At 37.4% G+C, this 22,689-nt stretch overlaps 6 protein-coding genes across 7 annotated transcripts; 5 read left to right on the top strand and 1 right to left on the bottom strand.

The window, feature by feature from the left end:
• Positions 1-2,134: 2,134 nt before the first annotated feature.
• Positions 2,135-4,857, bottom strand: LOC17893809 (isocitrate dehydrogenase [NAD] catalytic subunit 6, mitochondrial). The gene is made up of 7 exons (XM_023785382.1): positions 4,568-4,857; positions 4,068-4,388; positions 3,817-3,978; positions 3,637-3,711; positions 3,319-3,428; positions 3,158-3,230; positions 2,135-2,666 (listed from the first exon to the last, which is right to left on the bottom strand). The coding sequence occupies exons 1-7, from the start codon at positions 4,751-4,753 to the stop codon at positions 2,475-2,477; spliced, it is 1,119 nt and encodes a 372-aa protein (XP_023641150.1). The 5' UTR covers positions 4,754-4,857; the 3' UTR covers positions 2,135-2,474.
• Positions 4,858-5,167: 310 nt separating this feature from the next.
• On the top strand, positions 5,168-7,758 carry LOC17891770 (coatomer subunit zeta-2). 2 transcript variants are annotated; one of them, XM_023785384.1, is made up of 7 exons: positions 5,168-5,246; positions 5,838-5,868; positions 6,539-6,698; positions 6,815-6,962; positions 7,048-7,125; positions 7,285-7,369; positions 7,523-7,758. In XM_023785384.1, the coding sequence occupies exons 2-7, from the start codon at positions 5,860-5,862 to the stop codon at positions 7,580-7,582; spliced, it is 540 nt and encodes a 179-aa protein (XP_023641152.1). In that variant the 5' UTR covers positions 5,168-5,246; positions 5,838-5,859; the 3' UTR covers positions 7,583-7,758. The 2 variants fall into 2 exon arrangements, with proteins under 2 accessions (XP_023641152.1, XP_023641153.1); XM_023785385.1 differs by lacking the exon at positions 5,168-5,246 and adding an exon at positions 5,325-5,396.
• A 118-nt stretch (positions 7,759-7,876) lies between these two features.
• On the top strand, positions 7,877-8,988 carry LOC17891422 (polyubiquitin 11). The gene is made up of 2 exons (XM_006299846.2): positions 7,877-7,916; positions 8,058-8,988. The coding sequence occupies exons 1-2, from the start codon at positions 7,877-7,879 to the stop codon at positions 8,903-8,905; spliced, it is 888 nt and encodes a 295-aa protein (XP_006299908.2). The 3' UTR covers positions 8,906-8,988.
• An 811-nt stretch (positions 8,989-9,799) lies between these two features.
• LOC17891031 (serine/threonine-protein kinase-like protein CCR1) lies at positions 9,800-12,352 on the top strand. Its single transcript, XM_006299913.2, has one exon. The coding sequence runs from the start codon at positions 9,980-9,982 to the stop codon at positions 12,308-12,310; it is 2,331 nt and encodes a 776-aa protein (XP_006299975.1). The 5' UTR covers positions 9,800-9,979; the 3' UTR covers positions 12,311-12,352.
• Positions 12,353-15,013: 2,661 nt separating this feature from the next.
• On the top strand, positions 15,014-17,093 carry LOC17890908 (probable E3 ubiquitin-protein ligase LOG2). Its single transcript, XM_006297824.2, has 3 exons — positions 15,014-15,944; positions 16,214-16,715; positions 16,798-17,093. The coding sequence occupies exons 1-3, from the start codon at positions 15,451-15,453 to the stop codon at positions 16,954-16,956; spliced, it is 1,155 nt and encodes a 384-aa protein (XP_006297886.1). The 5' UTR covers positions 15,014-15,450; the 3' UTR covers positions 16,957-17,093.
• A 1,382-nt stretch (positions 17,094-18,475) lies between these two features.
• Positions 18,476-21,422, top strand: LOC17892327. Its single transcript, XM_006297488.2, has 8 exons — positions 18,476-18,730; positions 19,003-19,515; positions 19,754-19,895; positions 20,027-20,312; positions 20,387-20,459; positions 20,545-20,635; positions 20,747-20,826; positions 20,913-21,422. The coding sequence occupies exons 1-8, from the start codon at positions 18,662-18,664 to the stop codon at positions 21,108-21,110; spliced, it is 1,452 nt and encodes a 483-aa protein (XP_006297550.1). The 5' UTR covers positions 18,476-18,661; the 3' UTR covers positions 21,111-21,422.
• The last annotated feature ends 1,267 nt before the right edge of the window (positions 21,423-22,689 follow it).

Here is a 22,689-nt window from a genome sequence, read left to right as displayed (position 1 = left end):
GATTTTTACAATTTTAAAATCTGAATTTCTTTAAAAAATATTGGATAGATATGTTTTAAGGGTATTTGACTACAAATTTGGGTTTACGTAAAATGCAATTAGTTTTTAAGATTATATAACTTTTAAGTTTACATAAAATGTAATTATTATTTAAGATTACATATTTCTTTTTCTTTTTATTTTTCCTAAAATATCATTTTTTCTAAAATATATGATAAATTTTTTATTAAATTTTATAAACATAAATTACTGTTTTTAAAAATATCAAAAAAATATATAATTTAGATGAAATATGTTTAATTTCGAATTTAATTGTCTAATTTTATGGTAACCAAATCTATATTATGGAAATAATATAGATTGTTATTATTATTATTATTATTTTTAAATTATTTTTTTGCTGTCTTTAATTCTGTTTGGCTACATGGTTGAGATTACATTTTATTTCATTTCGAATTTTTAATTCTGTTTGGCAACACTTACAAAAAGTGCTCCCCTTTTAATAGTATAGAAGTAGTACTAAATACATGTTTAGTGTAGAGAGAACAGAACCATTATAACTAAGTAAGATAATAAAAACTTTGAAACCGCAGTGTCCATCATTGTGATTAAATAAGATATTGGAATTTGCAATGTATAACACAATAATTTGATAACAATAGCAGTAGTTTTGTTGTATGTTACAGATATAAGTCCCAATCCCACCAACCCACTTTGAGAAAATTGTCAACATACGTTGAAAAGTCCTCTGGAACTCGCCTCGCAGAGGAAGAAGAGGGAGTAAAAAACACGATGAGACAAGCATATATTAATAATAGCTCAGTTCACGGCTAATCCCAATTGAAGAGGAAATGATATAAGAATGTGTCGGTGGAATTGTTTAGTCCTGAAAACATCCACGTTGTGTACTTGTACAAGTGTCAATGTGTTGACATTGGTAGTTTTCACTTTTCAGGGATTGGGAGTGGTATATCTTTTTCATCAAATATTTTACTCCAACAGGCTTGTAATTTCATGATGGGCAGATTGACATGTCAGTAGGGGCGGATCTAGAAAATTTATTCAACAGGGGCAAAATATAGTAAAAACCATCAAAAACTAAATTATTGAAAAACATAAAATTGTCATATAAACCCTTCTTTCACAAATGCATCACTCTCACCTTGCTTCCGTCCGTCACCTTTAAATAAGTAGCAACACAAACAAAAAGCTCTGTCTGTTGATACACTATACTCTAGCCAAGTACCGTATTTTTCAAACCAAGCTGGATTAAATCGTCTTGTTGCATTACTCATCTTTGTTCTTTTAAAAGAATGACCAGAAGGTTGACATGGACCTCTAACAAGATATTTGCGTCTTACCTCGTCTCTTTGATTCGGATGATAACTCACTATCTCTTTTCTCTTAGCTGGATCCCAAGGCAGATCATCGACATTGGTGTTATCTGGATCCAATGGTTGATCATCGACATTGGTGTTAGCTGGATCCAGTGGTTGATCATCAACATTGGTGTTAGCTGGATCCCGTGGTTGATCATCGATATTGGAGTGTGGCGCTGGTTTAGGAATTGGTTTGTAAAAATTTTTCATATTGGTGATTTAGCTATAAAACAAAAACATGTTATTAGTTAAAAATTTAGAAAACCTACAGTAATAATGTTACATCACACTATAATAATTTCTATAAAAAAGCAGGAAAAAGACTCACCAATTGATATTTGTTGACTTGCACTTGTTAATCGTCGTGTACAGCAAAAAAAACCAGAGGAGAAAAGAATAGGAGAAAAAAAATAACAACAAAATAGGTCTAGGTCTTTAATTTATTAAGTTAGTTATTTTAGATTTATATATTAATATTTTTGTTTGCTATATGGGTTGATAACTTGATATTGGGCTTTTGTTCGGTAGGGGCAAAAAAAAAAGAAGGAAGAGTAAGTTTTGTTCTTTAAATTTAGTGGGATCAAATTTTTTTTTTTCTAATATTTAATAATTTTTTAATGTATTTTTTTTTTTTTTTTGCTGGTGGCAGCTGCCCCCACCATAGGACATGTGGGTCCGCCCATGGGTGTACCCATTCGTTCTTAGTTTGAAAATTCACCGAGAAACATAAATATGATAATGGCAAACAATTCACGAGAGAGCAAACGTGACGACATTCACCATTATTTTCGTTGAAGATTCATAAAGAATAAGAGTACACAAAATGCCAACCACTTCAGGCAAGATACAAATTGTAAATGTGTTACCAAAAAAAATACCTTCCTGTTGTTATGGATCTCACCCCAGTAAATAGCTGTGCAACAACTTAGCATGTAAATTAAAACAAAAATCAATAATGTGAAAAGCCAATAGCCTGCTTTGTTTTGGCTTTTGGAAGATGATCAGTAGGTGGAAAATTTTTGGAGTGAGAAGATTCACGAGAAAGATCCAATGGTGAATGAGTAAGTATAGAAAGAATTATGCTTTTACGGGTGTTTAGAGATGATCACAGATTGCTTTTGTGAAATCTGTTGTCGTTGAGGTACCTCCAAGATCAGCCGTTCTGTACTTTCCTTCAGCTATTGTGTTGATGATGGCGCTGTGGATCTGCTCTGCTTGTTTGTTTAGTTTCAGGTGCCGCAACATCATCACTCCACTCAGAAGCAAAGCTGTCGGGTTCGCCAGGTTCTATAAACATTGCAAAAGACAAATAAAAATACATTGGACCATAAGCTTAAGATCAAGTCAAGTTTTGATTATGAACATTGGGCTGATAAAATCTTAAATCCACTGTCCAGAGATGTTTGAAACTTGATCTATAGATTAGACTCGTTAACCCTAAATACTTAGTTGGCCATCTAATAACATCATTCCAGTAATGATGATCCGACAAGAACCGTTCTAGAATATAAACCAGACAATAATCCCATCTACAATGAAAGTCTCAGCATCTGAATGTTCTACCAAGAAAATGCAGAGAGGGAGGTGTAAAATCTTCTCTCAGGAGCACAAGTTATATCATACTTGGTTTATGTAGTCAGACTAAATTCACTTAGTTTGGTCAAAAGATGCAGCGCATTGTCCAACTCGTTTTATTCATAAAACAAAAATTAAAGGCATCATACAAATTCAGGATGCTGATATCATATGAGAATGATGCAGCTTCAAGGACTACTAACCTTTCCAGCAATATCAGGTGCAGAGCCGTGAACAGCTTCAGCAAGGGCGATGCCATCCTCTCCGATATTACAACTGCAGCCAAAACATCATAAGAGCTTAAGATAACTGCCTCATATTCATAATAGACCATCATTCTGCAAGATGAAGGAACGAAAGATACCTAGGAGTCAATCCTAGTCCCCCAACAAGTCCAGCACACAAATCGCTGATAATATCTCCATAGAGATTTGGCATCACCAAAACATCAAAAAGTGCTGGGTTTTTCACAAGCTGCAGGAATTAAGATTGTCAATCCCATATTCCACAATGCAAGAAAGCATTTTGTTTCCAATTGTACAAATAGCGGGACACAGACCCAGGTATGGGTTGCTGGGTAACCTATTCTCCAACATTAACAAGATTATACCAACAACTAATGTAGTTAACATTTTACATGATTCAGAAGAAAGGGTAGAGTAAATTTCATGTTGTAACTTACCATCATACAACAATTGTCAATAACAACCTTCTCGTACTCTATGTCAGGGTACTTCCTAGCAACCTCATCACAACACTGAAAAACAGGACGAAAACACAGCCTAGTCTCAAAACAAAAGTTAAGAAAAAGAAGCCAGCAGGAATGTTAATGTATTCTGATTTCAATCCAAAATGTGTAGACCTGCAGGAAAAGGCCATCAGTTTTCTGCATGATGTTAGCTTTGTGAATTGCAGAAACTTTCTTCCTTCCATGAGTCTTGGCATATAGAAAGGCATACTCGGCAACTCTCATACTCGCCTTACGGGTAATAATTTTAATACTTTCCACCACGCCCTTGACGACCTAGCAAATCAAAATGACAAATTATCAACATGATTCTGAAAATGATACTAAATATAGTTTTATTCAAATGATTAAAGTAACAGACTAACCTGGTGTTCGAGGCCACTGTACTCTCCTTCAGTGTTTTCACGAATGGTAATGAGATCAACGTCATCATAACGAGTTTTGTACCCAGGAAGACTGTAGCAAGGCCTAACATTGGCATACAAATTAAGCTCTTTCCTAAGAGTAAGGTTCAAAGAACGGTGACCCTTTCCAATTGGCGTAGCCATTGGTCCTTTCAAGCCGACCTTGTGCTTAAGCACAGATTGAAGACTTTCCCATGTCAAGAAACTATTGGTTCTAGGATCTACTTCAGTACCAACAAAGTGTTCGTCCCAATCAATGGCCACATCAGCAGCAGTGAACACCTGGATCACCATAAAAAGGGGAAAAACATTTGTCAGACTATAAACCAAAGGAACAAAATTTCGAATTCAAGAAGCCTATAGATTCATATATCTCCATTAACGAGTCTCAAATAATACAGACATTATAGTGATCTGCTAGCATAATTACATCACACCAGAGTAGATTGAGAAAAAGGCACCTGTTTGACAGATTCAGCGATTTCGGGACCGATCCCATCACCAGGAAAGAGAGTTGCTTTGATCGGGGTGGTGGAGGAGGAGAAAGCCCTAGCAACAGAAATGAACGCACCGGAGCTAGAGCTCGAAGTACCGAGAATCTGGCTCGAACGGTTACCGATAAGCCGTCTCGCGAGAAATGCTGCCATGGTAATCGCTTCAAGCCTCAGAAGGACGCAAAGAGGAAAGAGACAGAGAGGAGACTTTTTGCTGCGTTGGACCTGAAAAAGATTAACATTTATACTTTCTCCAGCTCCACAGAGAAGAGAACATTTCTTTTAACGCCTTGTAGTTTCTCAGAAATTCCAATGAACTTACAACGGCACAAAGTTAGTGTACATAAATATGAAACGGCGGTCAGTCTATTGTTCTTAAAGGCTTTAATTTCCACGTGGAAAAGGATTTCAGTAAGAAACATTTAAAAATACATACCAAACCGGATATGAATAAATTGTGAAACCGGCCGGTTAGATCCATTTCCAATTCAGATCTAGGATCCGGATAACTACTACTGGTTTGATAGTAAGCAGTGTCATCTTAATTCAAGGTAATTCCGATTTCTTATGTTTTAGCTCTGACGTTTCGATCCTGCGCTTTTGATATTTGAATCCTCAATTGCTTTGTCTCCGATCTTGTATTCCGATGATCGTCTGTCTCCCTTGATCCATTGCTATTTGAGATCTTCTTCAATCGTAGTTCATTCTCTTTTGTTAAACGGATGGGCTTGATTTGCGTTTTCTCTGTTGATTATGACTACATTGTAGAGATCTGTGCATATTTTGCTTCGCTTATGTAAATCTCCGATGAAATTTCTTCTTTTGCTTAATGATGTTATCTATCGATCCGTGATTCTCATTTCTCTGTGTGCCTGTTCCATCACGTTAATCTCCATTTTTATCTTTGTGTGATCGCTGGTTGAAATGGGTGGCTTTCTTTAGCTGTCTTGTTCTGTGCATCATCTATATTACATTAACTATACACAGAATGTCACATTTGAAATTATTATATACTCATGTGGAATAACTTAGATTTTAGGATGTTTTTGTGGAAAATGTCGTTTTCCCTTTTCTTCTTGTGTTTGAGATTTTTACTGGTGACTAGAATGACTGTTTAAATAAGTGTAGGTGGAAATTTTAATATGTTGACAAAAATCGAAAATTTGATTGTTTAGTTGCTTAAATACTTTGTTTTGTGTTTGTAACGGTGTTAACAGCTAACTATTCACTATTTCAGGTACATCTGAAGTCTAACAACTATGTCTCATGTAAGTACACATGCATTACATCTCTCTGAATATCGTATTCTGTAAGAATTTTTACTTTTCTTTTATGTGTACGTGTGTTTCCTTGTTGCTGCAATCATACTGATCAATATCCGTAATGCAGTCCATAAGATAGTGCTTATGATATGCGACCATCATGTAATACTTTGGAGTGTGATATTAGTGAACTTTGGTTCTAGACATTTATATTCTACTTTACATTTACTAATAATAATTTTGTGTGACTTGAGAGGCCTTGTTGATGGAAAACTCCTTGGTTTATCTCTAATTACTGTGGTTACTTCTGTTTGGTGGCGAACAAATTTTTTGAGAAGTGCGTTTTATGACTGTTTTGAAAGAAACATTATAGTGGCTAATCAAGGTTCTGTTTAGGTGCAACATGTATTTGTGACTATTTCTCTGGTAGATACCTGTTTGGCTGTTTCTATTATCGGAATCTGGATTCTATCTGCTGAACAGCCATTCTATTTTTCCTTGTCAAAAAATGTTCTTAGCACATGTATGGATGGCATTTCTTTTTTGAGCAATAGATGCTAAGTAACTGATATAGCTTTGTATGATTTTGACTATACTCTACATGATCTTTTTTGGATAACCTACTTCACTTCTCTCCTGGAACTTAATTACTGACCTGCCAATTTACATTGAATAGGATTCATGTCCTTTAGTAAAGAACATTCTTCTTCTAGACTCTGAAGGAAAGCGTGTGGCTGTCAAGTATTACTCAGATGAGTGGTCTACTAATGCTGCCAAGTTAAGTTTTGAGAAATATGTATTCTCAAAGACCTCTAAGACCAATGCTCGCACAGAAGGTAAGACCAGATATATGATTCATCTACACTACTTTTTCCATGTTTCCTGACCTTTTATGTACATACTGTCTCTTTCAAATCGCTTATAGATGTATGATTTTAACGTTTATGTGCAGCTGAGATCACACTGTTGGACAATAATATCATAGTTTATAAGTTTGCCCAGGACCTTCATTTCTTTGTTACTGGAGGTGAAAATGAAAACGAGCTTATCTTATCTTCTGTTCTTCAAGGCTTTTTTGATGCTGTTTCACTTCTTCTGAGGTATTTTCTGTAGTTGGATATGCCTTTATTTATTGATTAACGATCTCCACAACTAAAGTTCGATGCATCCCTTTTTATTTGCCAGGAGCAATGTCGAAAAGATGGAAGCCCTTGAGAACTTGGATCTCATCTTTCTGTGCCTTGATGAAATGGTCGACCAGGGGTATGCAAGTTTAATACCTTTTCCTACGCGACAGTTATAGAAAAAGTCCCTAAAGCATGTTAAAAAGATTTGCTGAATCTCTTTTCGAGTTTCTCGTATATACATTACCATTTAGCTATTGTTTGATTATGGCTTATTAATCATGGATAATGTTTGAAGGGTGGTTCTTGAAACGGATCCAAACGTCATTGCGGGGAAAGTAGCAATGCAGAGCACAGAAGCTAGTGGTTCACTCTCTGAACAGGTAATGACACTTTTGACTATTATTGTTACAGCTTCCTATGAAGAAAGCAATAGTCTTGGAAATAGGTTTTGCTACAATGTTGGTCTGGTTTGGCGATAAACTCAAAGGTTCACTTCTAATTTGGATGCATTGTTTACATATTTGGAATTGCAGACACTAACTCAAGCGCTAGCAACAGCTCGGGAGCATCTGGCAAGAAGTCTGCTTACATGAGTTTTAATCATGACCACACATATTAGAAGAATGGACTTCAAATTTCTATGATGGGCAACTTTTATGAGTGAGTTTTGTCTTCCGGTTTCAAAACTTAATAAAATCTCTAATGTTTATGGTGGAATGTTTTTTGGAGGAGACTGGATTATTGAAGAAGCAAAATTTGATTACTCTAATTAATGTCTATAAACTAGCTATTCACGAAAGTCTAAAGCGATTTTAGATGCCACCCCCCTAGGCTAGAACCTTCGAAATTGAGGTGCACGCCCATCAGTTTTTGTTCAAATTTGGGATATGTCTGTAAAATATCTAACTAAAGCGATAAACACATTATGTATATCTAATTATTTTGTAAAATAACTAACTAAAGCGATAAACACATTATGTATATCAAATTACTTTAAGTAACAGATAAAGACATTTGAACTAAAGTCCAAAATTAGAGATTATCCAATTTTTCAGTTATAAAATTTAGTTTCAAGCCTCTCTTACTCAAATCTCCCACGCATTCAGAAAGACTCAACTCTCTATTTGGTTCTAAGATTGAGAGGTGGTATGCAAATCTTTGTGAAGTATGTTTCGGGGAAGACCTTACCCCTCGAGGTTGACAGCTCAGACACTATCGGTAACGTCAAGGCTAATATCCAAGATAAAGAAAGGATCCCTCCAGACCAGCAGAGGCTGATCTTTCTCGGTAAACAGCTCAAGGATGACCTAACTCTTGTGGATTACGGCATCCAGAAAAAGTCAACACTTCACCTTGTCCTTCGTTATCCCCGTCGTATACGGATATTCGTGACCTTTGACGACGAATTCCTTCCCGCTGAAACTATTACCCTAGAGGTTGAGAGCTTTGACTTGATTGGCGATGTCAAGGCAAAGATTCAAGATGAGGCAAATTTACCCCCGGACCAGCAGAAACTGCTTTTTCTCCATACAGAGCTCATGGATCGCCGTACTCTTGAATATTACCGCATCCAGAACGAGTCAACCCTCAAACTTGTCCATCGCATTGTACCTTGTATTAGCCGTGGTATGCAGATATTCGTTAAGACCTATTGCTGTTACACCCGCACCGATAAAACCATTACCCTGCAAGTTGAGAGCTCAGACACCATTATTAATGTTAAATCTAAGATCCAAGTCAAGCAACAAATTCCTTTTGAACGACAGAAGCTGATATTTGCTGGAAAACAGCTTAAAGATTGGAGCACTTTAGCTGATTACAATATTGAGAAAGAATCAACTCTGCATCAGATGTTTCGTCTGAGAGGGGATGGAGATAACTCTTCACCCACAAAAAAATGGTCTCTACCTTTTTAGTGCTTTGGTTTGTTTTTTGTTTTTGTTTTTTTTTATTAAACTTTCTTGGTAGGTTTTACGTTTTGATAAGCTCATAAACTAGTTTTGACCATTCAGTTTCAAAGTCTTTTCAATAATAATGCTTTTCTTATTTCTCTGTTCCACACAAGCTAAATCTCAATTACCATCAAATCACAATGCACAAAATGCTATCATTGAAGACACGCACACTCTCAGACACACTTAAAAAAAAAAAGAGTTTTGCAAATGTTCAAAGGGGGTCAAAGACAAAACGATCAATAAAAAGGTAAGGCGATCAAATAGACTAGTAAATAAAACATTAGAAGATTGCAAAAAGGATCTACATTGTGTTTACAGCTCCGAGGCAGGGATTTTGGAATTATATGCACCAAAAACGCCGAACTTTAATAATATAAAACCCCACACATCCTTTGCTCCATAAATTCAAGTTTTTCAGTCGTTTGCATGGAAATTATTTTACTGACTCTCACGCTCACCTACCTGTTTTGTTTCTATTTTTCACCTAAAATATATTATCCATTTCATATACGTCTACAAGTTGATCATGACGGTGAGCTCTACTGAAAAGAGTTTTGTTTTCTTCTCCCAACATTAAAAAAGAAAAAAGAAAAAAAGAAGTTGACATGGCATGGGATCGCTCGGATTAGATCTTCTTGTCCCCCTTTATGCAAAATTCATTAGATTTTTTTTTCTCTTTTTAGAAATATACATATGCCTTTCGTTTATTATCATCTGTAATGCGATTTCTACCAAGAGAATATGTCAAAAAGAAAAAACTTTGAACAGTCATGAAAAGAAACTTGCATTTTACCTGCATGCAAGTTTTAATGGTTTAGTCGGTCGTCACTGTAACTTAAGAGTATACAAATATTGATTCTAGACGAGAGAGAGAAAGAGATAGAATAGAGAGATCCAACAAATCCAATATAAATATAGAAACATTTTATTGTTTGTTTGGTGGAGGACGCCACCCACGTTCTCTGTTCCTGTTCGTCAGCCATCACACTGTCAAATGGCAGCTTGTGTCAATCTTCTCCTTTCAGTTCACCTCCAATGGAAACCCATCACTTTCTCCTCTTTCTCTCTCTCTTTCTCCCGTTTCTCTCCACACCCGGATCCGGGTTCGGATCCTCCGGCCCTATTGCCGCCTCTTTCGGCTCCTCTGCTTTCTTCTGCGCCATTGACGCTAGTGGCCGTCAAGATGTTATCTGCTGGGGCAAAAACTACTCTTCTCCTTCTTCTCCTTCTTCTTCTTCTTCTTCTTCCTCCTCATCTCTTCCTTCTTCCGCTTCCGCAAGTTACAACATTCCGTCCATGGCGGTTCTTTCAGGCGGAGACGGGTTTCTCTGCGGCATCCTATCGAACACTTCTCAGGCGTTTTGTTTCAGTTCACTTGGTTCTTCTTCAGGTATGGATCTTGTTCCTCTAGCTTACAGGACTACTGCTTACTCTCAGATCGCTGCTGGAAACAGCCATGTCTGTGCAGTTAGAGGAGCTTACTATTCGGATCACGATTCTGGAACTGTCGACTGTTGGGACATAACAAGAACTAGGAATAACAACAGCTTAGTGGCCAGTGAGAATCCAAACTTCTATGATCAGATTGTTAGTAATCTCGTCTTCAACAACATCGTTTCTGGTGATGGCTTTAGCTGTGGTGGAATCAGAGATGGTGGATTGCTCTGTTTTGGCCCCAATTCTTCTCATTTAGGGTTTAACACGACTTCTGATAACTTCCAAGTCTTAGCCGCCGGGAAAAACTCACTCTGCGCGATCCTAAACTCATCCCTGGAGGTGAAATGTTGGGGAGAAGATGAATCTTTCGTCAATTCCCCTAGGGATGATTCTCGATTCGTCGCCTTAACCGCAGGTCCTCGCCATTTCTGTGGAATCCGTGAGGATAATCATGAAGCTGAATGTTGGGGAAACTCGAATTTTTCATTGATTCCAAAAGGTTCTGGATTCAAAGCAATTGCTTCATCTGATTTCATTGTTTGTGGTATCAGAGAAGAGGATCTTGTTCTTGATTGCTGGATGGTTAACGGGTCATCAACGTTGGCTTACGATCCTCCTTTGGAGCTGTGCAGTCCAGGGACGTGTCGAGCTGGCCCGTGTAACGAAAGAGAGTTTGCTTTCAACGCAAGTATACTCAACGAACCTGACCTAACGAGTTTGTGTGTGAGGAAAGAGTTAATGGTCTGTTCACCTTGCGGTTCTGATTGCTCTCACGGATCTTTCTTGTCTAGTTCGTGCACCCCGAACTCTGATCGGATCTGCACAGCTTGCTCGCTCTGTCAAAATAGTTCTTGTTCAGACATATGTAAGCTTCATAACAGCAATTTTCCTGACAAGCATTGGCATCAACTACAGAGACTTGTCCTCATCATCGGATCTTGCGCATCCGCTCTATTGATCATCATAATCGGTTGCTGCGTCGTGCCGCGGATTGTCTCTAGTCCTAATAAAGATGACGGCGCTGCCAATCAGTTCAAGTCTTGCATAGGAAAGCCCGATTTAGAGACCGAGCCGCTTGAACATATCTCCCCTGCTCCATCGGTGACACCTTTTGCCCAAGTGTTCAGGCTCTCTGAGCTTAAAGATGCGACCAACGGGTTTAAAGAGTTCAATGAGTTAGGAAGAGGAAGCTACGGGTTTGTCTACAAAGCCGTGTTAGCTGACGGGAGGCAAGTAGCAGTTAAGAGAGCAAACGCAGCAACCATAATCCACACAAACACAAGAGAGTTCGAGACGGAATTAGAGATTCTCTGCAACATTAGGCATTGCAACATTGTGAATCTCCTCGGTTACTCGACGGAAATGGGAGAGAGGCTTCTTGTCTACGAGTACATGCCTCACGGTACCCTTCACGACCACCTACACGGCGGGTTTTCTCCGTTGAATTGGAGCATAAGGATGAAAATCGCAATGCAAACCGCAAAGGGTCTCGAGTATCTACACAACGAAGCTGAGCCGAGAATCGTTCATGGCGATGTGAAGTCTTCGAATGTACTTTTGGACTCGGATTGGGTAGCGAGAGTTGCGGATTTTGGGCTAGTGACATCGTCGAACGAGAAGAACTTGGACATCAGAAGAGATGTTTATGACTTTGGGGTTGTGTTGTTAGAGATTTTAACCGGAAGGAAACGTCATGACAGGGACTGTGATCCGCCGGAGATTGTTAACTGGACGGCTCCGGTGATCAGAGAAGGCAAAGGGGCGGGGATTTTGGATAAGTATATTGCGTTGCCGAGAAACGTTGAACCGTTATTGAAACTTGCTGACATGGCGGAGTTGTGTGTACGGGATGATCCTAACCAACGACCGACTATGTCGGAACTTGCAAACTGGTTAGAACAGCTCACCAGAGATGCACTGATCTTCTAGCTTTTTTTCCTTTTTTTTTTTTTTGTGGATAAGTAATATTACTATTAAAATTTTTAAATTTGATTAATTTAATTACAATGTTCGATCTCAGCAAAAAAACTTCAAAATTGTTTGATGAATCTTTTATAGTTCAATTGTTTTCGTAGCTGTTTTATAGGATCAATTTGTTTTATTAGCTGTTTGTAGGAATTAATGAGGAAAATTAAATAATTTGATGAACCGCTTCTTTTAATTTTTTTTTCTTTTTTTTTTTGGTAAAAAGTTAAATTTTATACCAATTTTCTGATTTTTTCTATACAAAAGTCAAAAGATACTAGAAAGGGAAAGAGATACATCTAAAATAAGAAGCCAAAAGAGAGGGGGAGGAAGAAGCAGAGCTTCTTTTTAATTTTGTATAGTGTTTGTATATATTTGAATTTAACCAATTTTTTAACAAACATCTAGCTAAGTAATTAGTTTATGCACACATTTGGTCTACTTTGTTAGATGAACATAATCTTTTTATGTAGCTAGTGATTGTATAACCATGGTCAACTAACGTTTAGCTACTAATTAGATCATGCACACTATATGTCGTCAGACTACAAAATTCACATGACAATATCTACTCTCTATGATAGTAATATAGACTATATAGTTGTCCTTTAATTTGATGATCAGGATCCTTTAATAAGAAAAACAAAGATTAAAAAAACCCTACTACTGCATGAATCATATGTTTCTTAGAAAAACAGCTTTTGTAACAAAATTGGAAACCATCTCTCTCTTTTTGGGATGTTTTACACTTTTACGCACATGTACATGACTCATTGATATAGGAGTATATATATATCGTTTCCTCGTTGCGTGCGATAAGGATCACACAAATATATCTAAGATCAAACATGTATATATTCCACTCAAATACAAATCTTGAATCTTGTTTAATAGGGTAAAGCCATAAGCTCAGTCTGCTCAGAGGAAACGACAAAAAATGAAGTTATAGTATTTGGCTTCAGGTCATGGATTCATGGATAGCACGTGACACGTTGCTAAGGACTTCACAGCTAAAATGATCGGCTATAATCATCATCATGCACACACATGAAGACACTGCAAAGGGTCTAAACAGACTTTACTTCCTCTTAGTTAAGATTACACCTGACTTCGATCTATCTATTTTAGTGACTTAATCCTAAGAAAATCTTCTGACATGTACATTAGTTCATTACATTGGTATTCCTGGAAGATGTTAATTATATACGTTCGACGTCTAAATTGATATATTCAAAAATGCATCGACAGAGAAAACTACATAGTTTACTATTTATATACATATTTATGTCACGATCATAGATCTATATATAATTTATAAATGAATAAAATGGATTGATTTGAAAGACTAATTATAACATGAGTCACAACTAGTAACATAGTTAGAAAAGAAAAAGTAATCCGTATCCAACTTGATGCATCTAAAGTCCTCTCCTGTCTGCCGTTTCCCACTAAATATTCTATTAATGATATATATCTTTTTATTTATATTTTCCTTGATGAAAGTGTGTGCGAGTGGTTAGGTATGTGATTCTCTTGTTTATTTATCTTTTTTGATTTCGAATCGCACTATACCTTCTTCGCATAATTAGATTGTTTCACAATGTTGTGTATATGTACATTATATGATCAAGTTTATAATTTCCCTAAAAAAAAAAAACCCTTGATATCATTGTAATCAACAACATGCGATTTCACGTATATATCAGACATCCGGTAACTACAATTTTATTCGGCAATTGAATATATGTATAAAAAAGATATAAAGATGATCACTTAATTACTCTCCTCCTTTGAAGAAATACTTATTTTTATTTGAATTCTTTGTTTGCTTGTGAGTTGTGAGGTTTTTAGCTAATGGTGTGATCATGAGTCATGACTCTAAAATTCATAGTAATTTCAGCTTATGATTTTGGAAATTATATAAACTTCTTTTATAGTTGGTCAGCATGGCCTATGCTTTTGAAGAAACCACTAAATTTTGCAAGACATTAAAGTATACACCAATTTGTTTTTAAATTAAACAAAAATATACACAATTATCTAAAGACGACAAAACAAGTTATGATTATGTATTCCAAAATATAAGTTCATCTTTCGGACTATTATAAGAATATTATGTTGGCAAAAAGTAGGGTTTACTATAGGTTTAAAAATAAAGTATATAGACTACTTTGTTAATAAAGAATAAAAACATTTAAGCAAATATAAATATTTAGAAAGGGGAAGTTAGACAATGTCCACTATACGTTTCGCCGGACAGCGCAAGTGGCCTTTTAAATCATACAAACTACTATTCAATTTGATCGACAAACTTCTTCACACAATATTTGGATTTTATCATTCGCCATATCTTTTACAGAAATCTGGACAAATTTAAGAGATCCGATAGTAATATAAGGAAATATTTATAAACAAATATAATAATCATCTTTAAAGGTTGAACAAATTATTAATTAATCCTAGTATAATGTGCAACCTATAAAAAAGCTTCATAGTAACTAACACGGTAATTAATGTCTTGTAATGAAAAAGATAACACCTTTCTTTCTATTTTATTTTGTCATCAGCCTATAACACCCTCCTTAACTCTTTTGTTGAAATATTTATTTGTATATTTATTTCCAAAACAAAACTTAATCAACGGAATCATAAACAAACAATTAATAAAAACAAGAAGAGAAAGAGAAAAAGAGGAAGCTTGTGTAAACAACAACATAAAACACCATCGAAGGAAGGGGTGGTGGTGTTTATGTTCATGTCTTCATGAGTGGAGCTTCTTGGCCAACCCTCTTGACCCCATCATCATCATCATCATCATCATCATCATCATCATCATCATTACCCACTTTCACCTCCCCTAAATTATTCTCTCTTATCTCTCTTTTTCTTTTATTTTAAAAAATATATATACTCTTTCTTTCTTAATTCATCAGAAAACTGGTTTGCTTTTGCTTTTCGATTCCTTACATTTCACTCAATAATAATCCCCGGATCTCTCTGATCCACCCACCAAGTTCGAAATTTTCTGAGAATTGATCATTCGGGTCACCCCCAAATTCTTGTCTTTTTTGATCTGGGTTTAACGCCACCAATCATCATTTCGTATGGGAAACAGCAGCAGCAGCAGCAGCGGAGGTGGAGGTAGACGCCACCGTCGCCGGCGAAACCATACGCATCCTCCGGCGGCTCCTCCTCCTCCTTCTCTTCCTCCGCCACCTCCATCTACAGATATCCAACCGGTATTCGCCGCCGCTACACCGTATCCAAACCCTAATTCTAATCCGGTTTACCAGTACCCTCATTCTTACTACAATCCTCAGCCGGGTGCCATGTCGGGGCCGCCTCTTCCGCCGTACGATCACCACCTTCATCATACATCGCATCCTTACCACCAGCACTCTTGGTCCCCTATGGCGAGGTACCCTTACGCTGGTCCCATGATGATGGCTCAGCCGGCTCCCTACGTTGAACACCAGAAGGCCGTCACGATTCGTAACGATGTTAATCTCAAGAAGGAGAGTCTTCGCCTTGAACCTGACCCCGATCATCCGGGTCGGTTTCTCGTCTCCTTCACGTTTGATGCAACCGTCTCCGGGAGGTAGATTTCACTTTCTCCCTTTCGTTGATTTCGTGATAGATTTGAAAATAATAATAATAATCAGAGCAGATAGCACGTGAAGCTGTCTTCTTCCTCGTGACCATAGCTGAAATTTATGGTCTTCTTGTTGCAGTGTTTGACTTCTTTGATTAAGTTTTATCTATCCTAGTAGATGGAGAGTTTGAATTTTTTTTTAAATATCCAAAAAAGCAACCTTTGATGCTTAATTGACTAAGCTTATGTTATGTTGGACTTGTGGAAAAAAATAGGATTAGTGTCATTTTCTTTGCTAAAGAATCCGAAGCTTGCAATCTCACAGCGACTAAGGAGGATATTCTGCCACCAATCACTCTAGATTTCGAGAAAGGACTCGGTCAGAAGTTTAAACAATCATCTGGTTCGGGTATAGACTTTTCCACGTTTGAGGACGTTGAGCTGTTCAAGGCCACAGACACAGATATCTATCCATTGGCAGTTAAGGCAGAAGCAGCTGCTTCAGGTGAGAATGCAGAAGAAGGGTTAGATTCGAAGAAGAATGCCCAGATTACTCAAGCGATTTATGAGAAAGATAAAGGAGAGATTAAGCTTAGGGTGGTGAAGCAGATACTATGGGTTGATGGAACTAGATATGAGTTGCAGGAAATTTATGGGATTGGGAATACGGTTGAGGGCGACGATGGTTCAGCTGATGATGCTAATGACCCGGGCAAAGAATGTGTTATATGTTTGTCTGAACCACGAGACACCACTGTTCTACCATGCCGACATATGGTAAGTACGCTCACCTTTTGTAGATGCTGACGATTCCAAGTGGACCTATCGATGTAAAAAAATGTTTGGTTTTGTGGTGCAGTGTATGTGCAGTGGATGTGCTAAGGTATTGAGGTTTCAGACAAATCGATGCCCTATTTGCAGGCAACCTGTCGAAAGGCTTTTGGAGATAAAAGTTCACGGTAACAGCGGAAGCGGGAACAATACCAGACAACAGGGAGAGACAACTGAACAAGAATAGCAACCACAAGAGAGTATGGATCGAAAGAACCAACTGTCATCTATATATTAGTATGCATATGTTTGATCCTTGTGTGTTAACAACAAAATGTGTGATTGTCAATTCATAATATAGAAAATTTCGAAATCATTTGGATTCACAGTCGCAATCCTTGAGTATTCCTCAATGGATGGATACAAGAATAAACTGGTAGTTTCTCATTTCGCTAGTTGCCCAGCCTGGAGCTGCAGTAGCAGAGGAACAGTGGCCGTAAACACAGACATCTGAATCATTATAGTGGGCAACATGACAGATACTAAAACATGGAGACACACAAGATCGGTATTATGGAGACGATAGACAAAGTGTGATACTAAAGCTAATTGCAAACATGAGGCCAACCAGAAATACTATTAAACTTAGCACGGTTAGAAATTGTTAATTTCTCATCTGATGTGTAAAGAAGTTTAAACCAGACATGCAAGTTTGATGTATTTTTAGGTTTCAATCCGTGTAACAACCCCGGTGCCTTATATTATGTCAAGATTTAAGACTACCCCATCGACCAGACCACAATGACTGACTTTGTGGATAGAAAGCTTCAGAGGATAGCCCTGGGCACGAAGCGAATACTCGGAAAATTTGTGATATTTGTGATTTGCTTCGCTTCGACCGAATAGTTGATTTTGCTATTTGCTTCGATTCGTAAATTTTCGAGTATTCGGAACTTCGAATATTTTTCGTAATATTTGCGAATTATTTGCTTCGCTTCGCTTCGACCCATCTAATTTTTTTTTTAAAAAACTAAAAACATATAGTACATAAACATAAAATGCAAAATATGAGATATTAGAGGTTTTTGTTTGATATGTTTTCAAAATAAGAAGAAAATGTAACCACGTCTGTAGAATTCTCACATTTTATTTTTAATATTGATTTTTCCAATAAAGTTTTATTTGTTTAAGAACAACATTTAGCAAAAAAACCCAACGGGCCAAAATATAATAATTTGAATAATAGGCCTATAAGATACATACCCAAATCTATAAATACACATATTATATATATATTTTATAATGATTTATATTTATACATATATATAAATATACGAAGCGAAGCGGATATTCGACACTAAGAAAATCAATATTTGTTATTTGCTTCGGTTTTTACGAATACTACATTTTCATATTTGCTTCGGTTCAATATCTTATAGATATTTGAATTTTTCGAATCGAATCGAAACGAATATCGAAGCGAAGCGAATCTAACGAATATTTTGCCCAGAGTAATGGTCACTCAAGTGCTTCTTGATTTTGTTTTTACCTCATAGCCTTCATTTTCGATGCTAAATCTCCACATAACACTATATGGGCCTGCATTTTCTTTTATCCGCTTCTACTATTGGGCCGTATGGTTAAGGTTTACTAATTTGGTAAGTTCGACTTCGAACCAAATATAACCTTTTTAGCTGAGAAATGGACAGTGGTGATATATCTTAAAAAAATGAAATTGAATCTATGTAATGATCACATACATCTCAATTTCTTTCAGGAACCCAGAAAGAAGACGACTTGTCTTTTACCTCCAAAGGGTTCCTGATGTTTGTTTCTTGGCTACAAATTTCTCCTGAAAAAAAATAATCAAACTTTTTCTAATTCTTAGATAGTTAGATTCTTCGTTAGAGATTCTTCTCTCTGCATTTTTCTGGATTTCGTTTCTTAGCACGATGATGGATGGTAGAGATGATAAAGCTCGGGAAGAAGAAAAACATGAGTCTCGCGAAGATAACCAAAGGGTGAACCTTTCACACTCTCTTTCATTCCATTCTAATCTAATGTTCAATGTATTTTGAATTTACGGTATTGTCTCATTTCATTCTTTTTTTTGCTGGTGGTTTGATTTGATTGGTTATCCTCAGAATCTCATCAATCTCCATTGATTTTAGGGTTTAGGGTTTACTAGATCCTTTGTTCTTCGGTAAACATATAAAGTCTGAGTCTTTCGATGGAAAGACCGAACCTTTTGTTTTTATAATTCGAAATGATGTTCTTTCTTGGTCATTTGTAGGATGTTGAGTCTGCTGAGATAGCAGAAGAAGAGCTATCACCAGGTCGAGACCTATGGAGGCGAGGCCTTGTGCTAGATTTACCATCAAGAACACCTGAAGATACAAGAGATGATCTACTAAGACGAAATGCATCTTTAACATCAAGTCCTGTTGCCAAAAGAGTCAACTTCTCTCCAATGTCAAGCCCTCGAATTGGGCAACGTGGTGCATCCCTGAGTCCTTCTTCTTCCTCTCCAAGAAACAAGCCTAATAGCCTGAAGAATCTAATCCCCAAGTTAAGCTTCAAGAACCGGAACAGCAATAACAATAATGTAGATGTCGAGAAAGCTGCAGATTTGTCCTTTGTGTCCTCCCCTTCTTCAGGAAATGGTAGAGACAGGTCCACATGGAATCTAGCTACTATTTTAACTCCAAGATTGAAGAAAACTGAGTCCTTGCCTGTAACTCCTATAGCTCACTCAAATCCTGAGTCCATGCACGGGAGATATGTTGTTGATCCAGTTACTTCCACGGTGAGTATGTTCATGGATCGATTCATTTAGGTTCCCATGTGGATTCCATTGTGCTTTTTGTTGTTATATCATTGGCAAGGGACATTTCCTTGTCTCGTATTACACCTTGGTCTCAGTAGAGTATGTTTAAGTGATACATTTTTGCTTGTGAAATAAGTTTATCTAACCAGGCTATCTTCTGCTTTACTTCATTTTTAGTTTGACCCGCCTTTTTTTTTAAACTGTTCTCTCTCAACAGAAAAAAGGGCCTCCATTGCCTATTCATCGTTCACGCTCTGTCCCTGCTTTCAATAAAGATGGAAGTCTAAGGCAAGCAGGTGTTTTCCGTGTAATTCCAACTCCAAACATGACGCCAACCAGAAATTCTATTACACTTAACGGTTAGAAATGGTCTTTGTTTTTTTTGTTTTTTTTTTTTCATTTGATTTTTAATTCCAACAGGCATGAAAGTTTGATATTTGGTTCTATCCTTGTAACAACCCCAGTGCCTTATATTAGTAGAATGTTTCAGACGTGAATGTTGATGGCGCTGAAGATGTTCCTGAAGAAGAAGCTGTGTGTAGAATCTGCCTGGTCGAATTGGGAGAAGATTCAGAAGCCTTCAAGATGGAATGTATGTGTAGAGGCGAACTAGCTCTTGCCCACAAAGAATGTACAATCAAATGGTTCACCATTAAAGGAAACAGAACATGCGATGTGTGCAAGCAAGAGGTTCAGAATCTCCCTGTCACCCTTCTTCGCATGCAGAATTCTCAGGGTAATCGTGGAGCTGCAGATACCGAGGCTTCACACTACAGGCAAGTCAAAGTCAAAACCATACCTCTTGAAAATATTCAAAATGTATATTATTGACCTGTTCTCGTCCTCTCAGTGTATGGCAGGATGTTCCAATTCTTGTCATTGTAAGTATGCTTGCATACTTCTGTTTCCTCGAGCAGCTTCTGGTAAGATTTAGTGAATTCTGATTCTTATACTTCTTAGTGTAAAGCTTTTCTAACACCTTCCGTCTTGTCCTAATATTATTTACAGCTTACGAAAATGAAATCCGGTGCAATTGCAATTTCTTTACCATTCTCCTGCGTTCTTGGTCTTCTTGCGTCGATGACTTCAACAACAATGGGTAAGAAATGCTTACAGTAAAAAATTCCCCATCAAAAGCTTTACTTCTGAACAGTTCCTTTAAGTACTCGAGCTATCAGTTTAATTGATTATGTGGGTCATGAATGTGCAGTGAAGAAGAGTTATGTCTGGATTTACGCCACAACTCAGTTCGGTCTTGTTGTTTTTTTCTCCCACATATTCTTTACGTTGGTGAGAGTCTTTTTATACGTCAGAACAGAACAAGATAATCTGTTTGGTGTTCTAACTCCCAATCCATGTCGGTGATACTTGTGCAGGTTCGCATGCAACCGGTTGTGTCCATTCTCTTAGCCACATTGGTTGGGTTTGGACTCACGATGAGCGCAACTACAGGTCTAGTGGAGTTTTCGAAATGGAGGAGAAGGCATAGGACAGGTGAACTTCCAAACAGTAGTCAGATGGATCAACCACCAGTTGAGACAATAGATGAGAGCGTGTCTGGATCAAGAAACTGAAGGCAGAGGTTAATGATATGTTCCAGTAGCGATGTTAAAGTAACGAGATCAAACCATTTCGGATAAAGTTTTGAGGACATCTGGATGGGAGATTGATCTATTTAGAGATATGAGAAGAGTCTGGTCAATGTGAATTAAGTAGTGATGGTTGACAAGATTAAGGGCTCTCTTTTGTGTGTGAATATCTATCTGTTGTTGTTGTTTTTTTGAAAGAAAAACAGAGAAAGATGGTTTTGTATCTTTTCTTTTTATTGTACATTGCAATAATATTTTTATATACAGTAAAAGGTGAAAGAGAGCAGTCATCCTCTATCTGGTTATTCGGGTTCAGGATGAGTGTCGCCAAGCAGCCATTGTTGTTTCTTTCTTCTTTCCTGTGGTTATGGGCTTTTATACAGTATTTGTTTGTTCCTAAACCAGATAAATGATCACAAAGGCCCATAAAAGCCCAACAATATATGACTATAAAGACTAACATTGCCGCGGGAATACACAAAAATATCCGCCAATCCCTAAATTTGTATTTTTTTTGGTTCCCCAAGTAAAAGAAAATCTAGAGGGTTGATCAACTCGAAAGATGAAGAAGAAGCAGCTGTCAAATCAGTCGCTTCCCGATGATTTGGTAATGACCATCGTGGCACGCGTCCCAGTATTGTACTATCCTTCACTCTAACTCGTCCCCAAGAGCTTTCGATCTCTCCTAGCCTCACTAGTGCTTTACAAGGTCAGGTCACTCTTGGGAAACACCGGGAGTTGTATCCATGTTTGGTTAAAAAATGAAACCTTACAAGACCCCTAGCTGGTTCATCCTCTGCAGGAAACCTGATCGAACCCTAATTAACCAGCAAGGAGAGGATATCAGGTGGTCATGTTTTAGCTAGAGTCCCAATTACCCATTCCCCTGATGTACGATTTTCGAGTCTCGTGGCGGTTGGTTCTTGATATCTATAACATTGGCGTGGAAAGCGTCCTCCTCCTACTCCCCCGATCGAACGGATATCTAAAGACTAAACATAAGCATTCAGATTCTTATTGCGAGATAGAGAGTGTTTTGTACTCTGCTGCTGACGGAGCGTTCAAATGGTACGACTCTCAGGAAAGGCAGTGGAGAGATTTGAAGGGCTTCGATGGCCTCCCCGAGCTCTGTTTTAGTGAGCATGTTAGATTAGCAGATTATGGTGGAAAGATGGAGGTTATGCGGGACGCTGACGTTCCTTACAGTTGCATAAGGATTTGTTGTGCGGAGATAGCCCTTCAAAAGCTCAATACTTCTGATATTTCGGGGAATGTTGAGTGGATTGATCGTGTGTTTACTGTTTTTGACCGATACACTTTCGTGAATGTTATTGCTGCCACTGTCTGATGAACGTGTCTTCTTTTCGTTATATCATTCCTTATTTGGAATGCTTGTGTTTATTCTATGGTGTTTTAGGATAAATTCTGGGATTTGATTTGGTTCCTTAGTTTATTAAGCTTACTCTGTATTGTTTTGCCTTAATTAAAGAGAGCGTTGGGTTGGAATGAATAAGAATCACCTTTGAGCTTTGAAGCAATTAAAGTCGTCCTTCTCTTGGATAAA

Source organism: Capsella rubella, unplaced genomic scaffold, assembly GCF_000375325.1.
Source record: "Capsella rubella cultivar Monte Gargano unplaced genomic scaffold, Caprub1_0 scaffold_3, whole genome shotgun sequence".
Taxonomy (NCBI): domain Eukaryota; kingdom Viridiplantae; phylum Streptophyta; class Magnoliopsida; order Brassicales; family Brassicaceae; genus Capsella; species Capsella rubella.
This window is presented reverse-complemented; position numbering and strand designations above follow the sequence as displayed.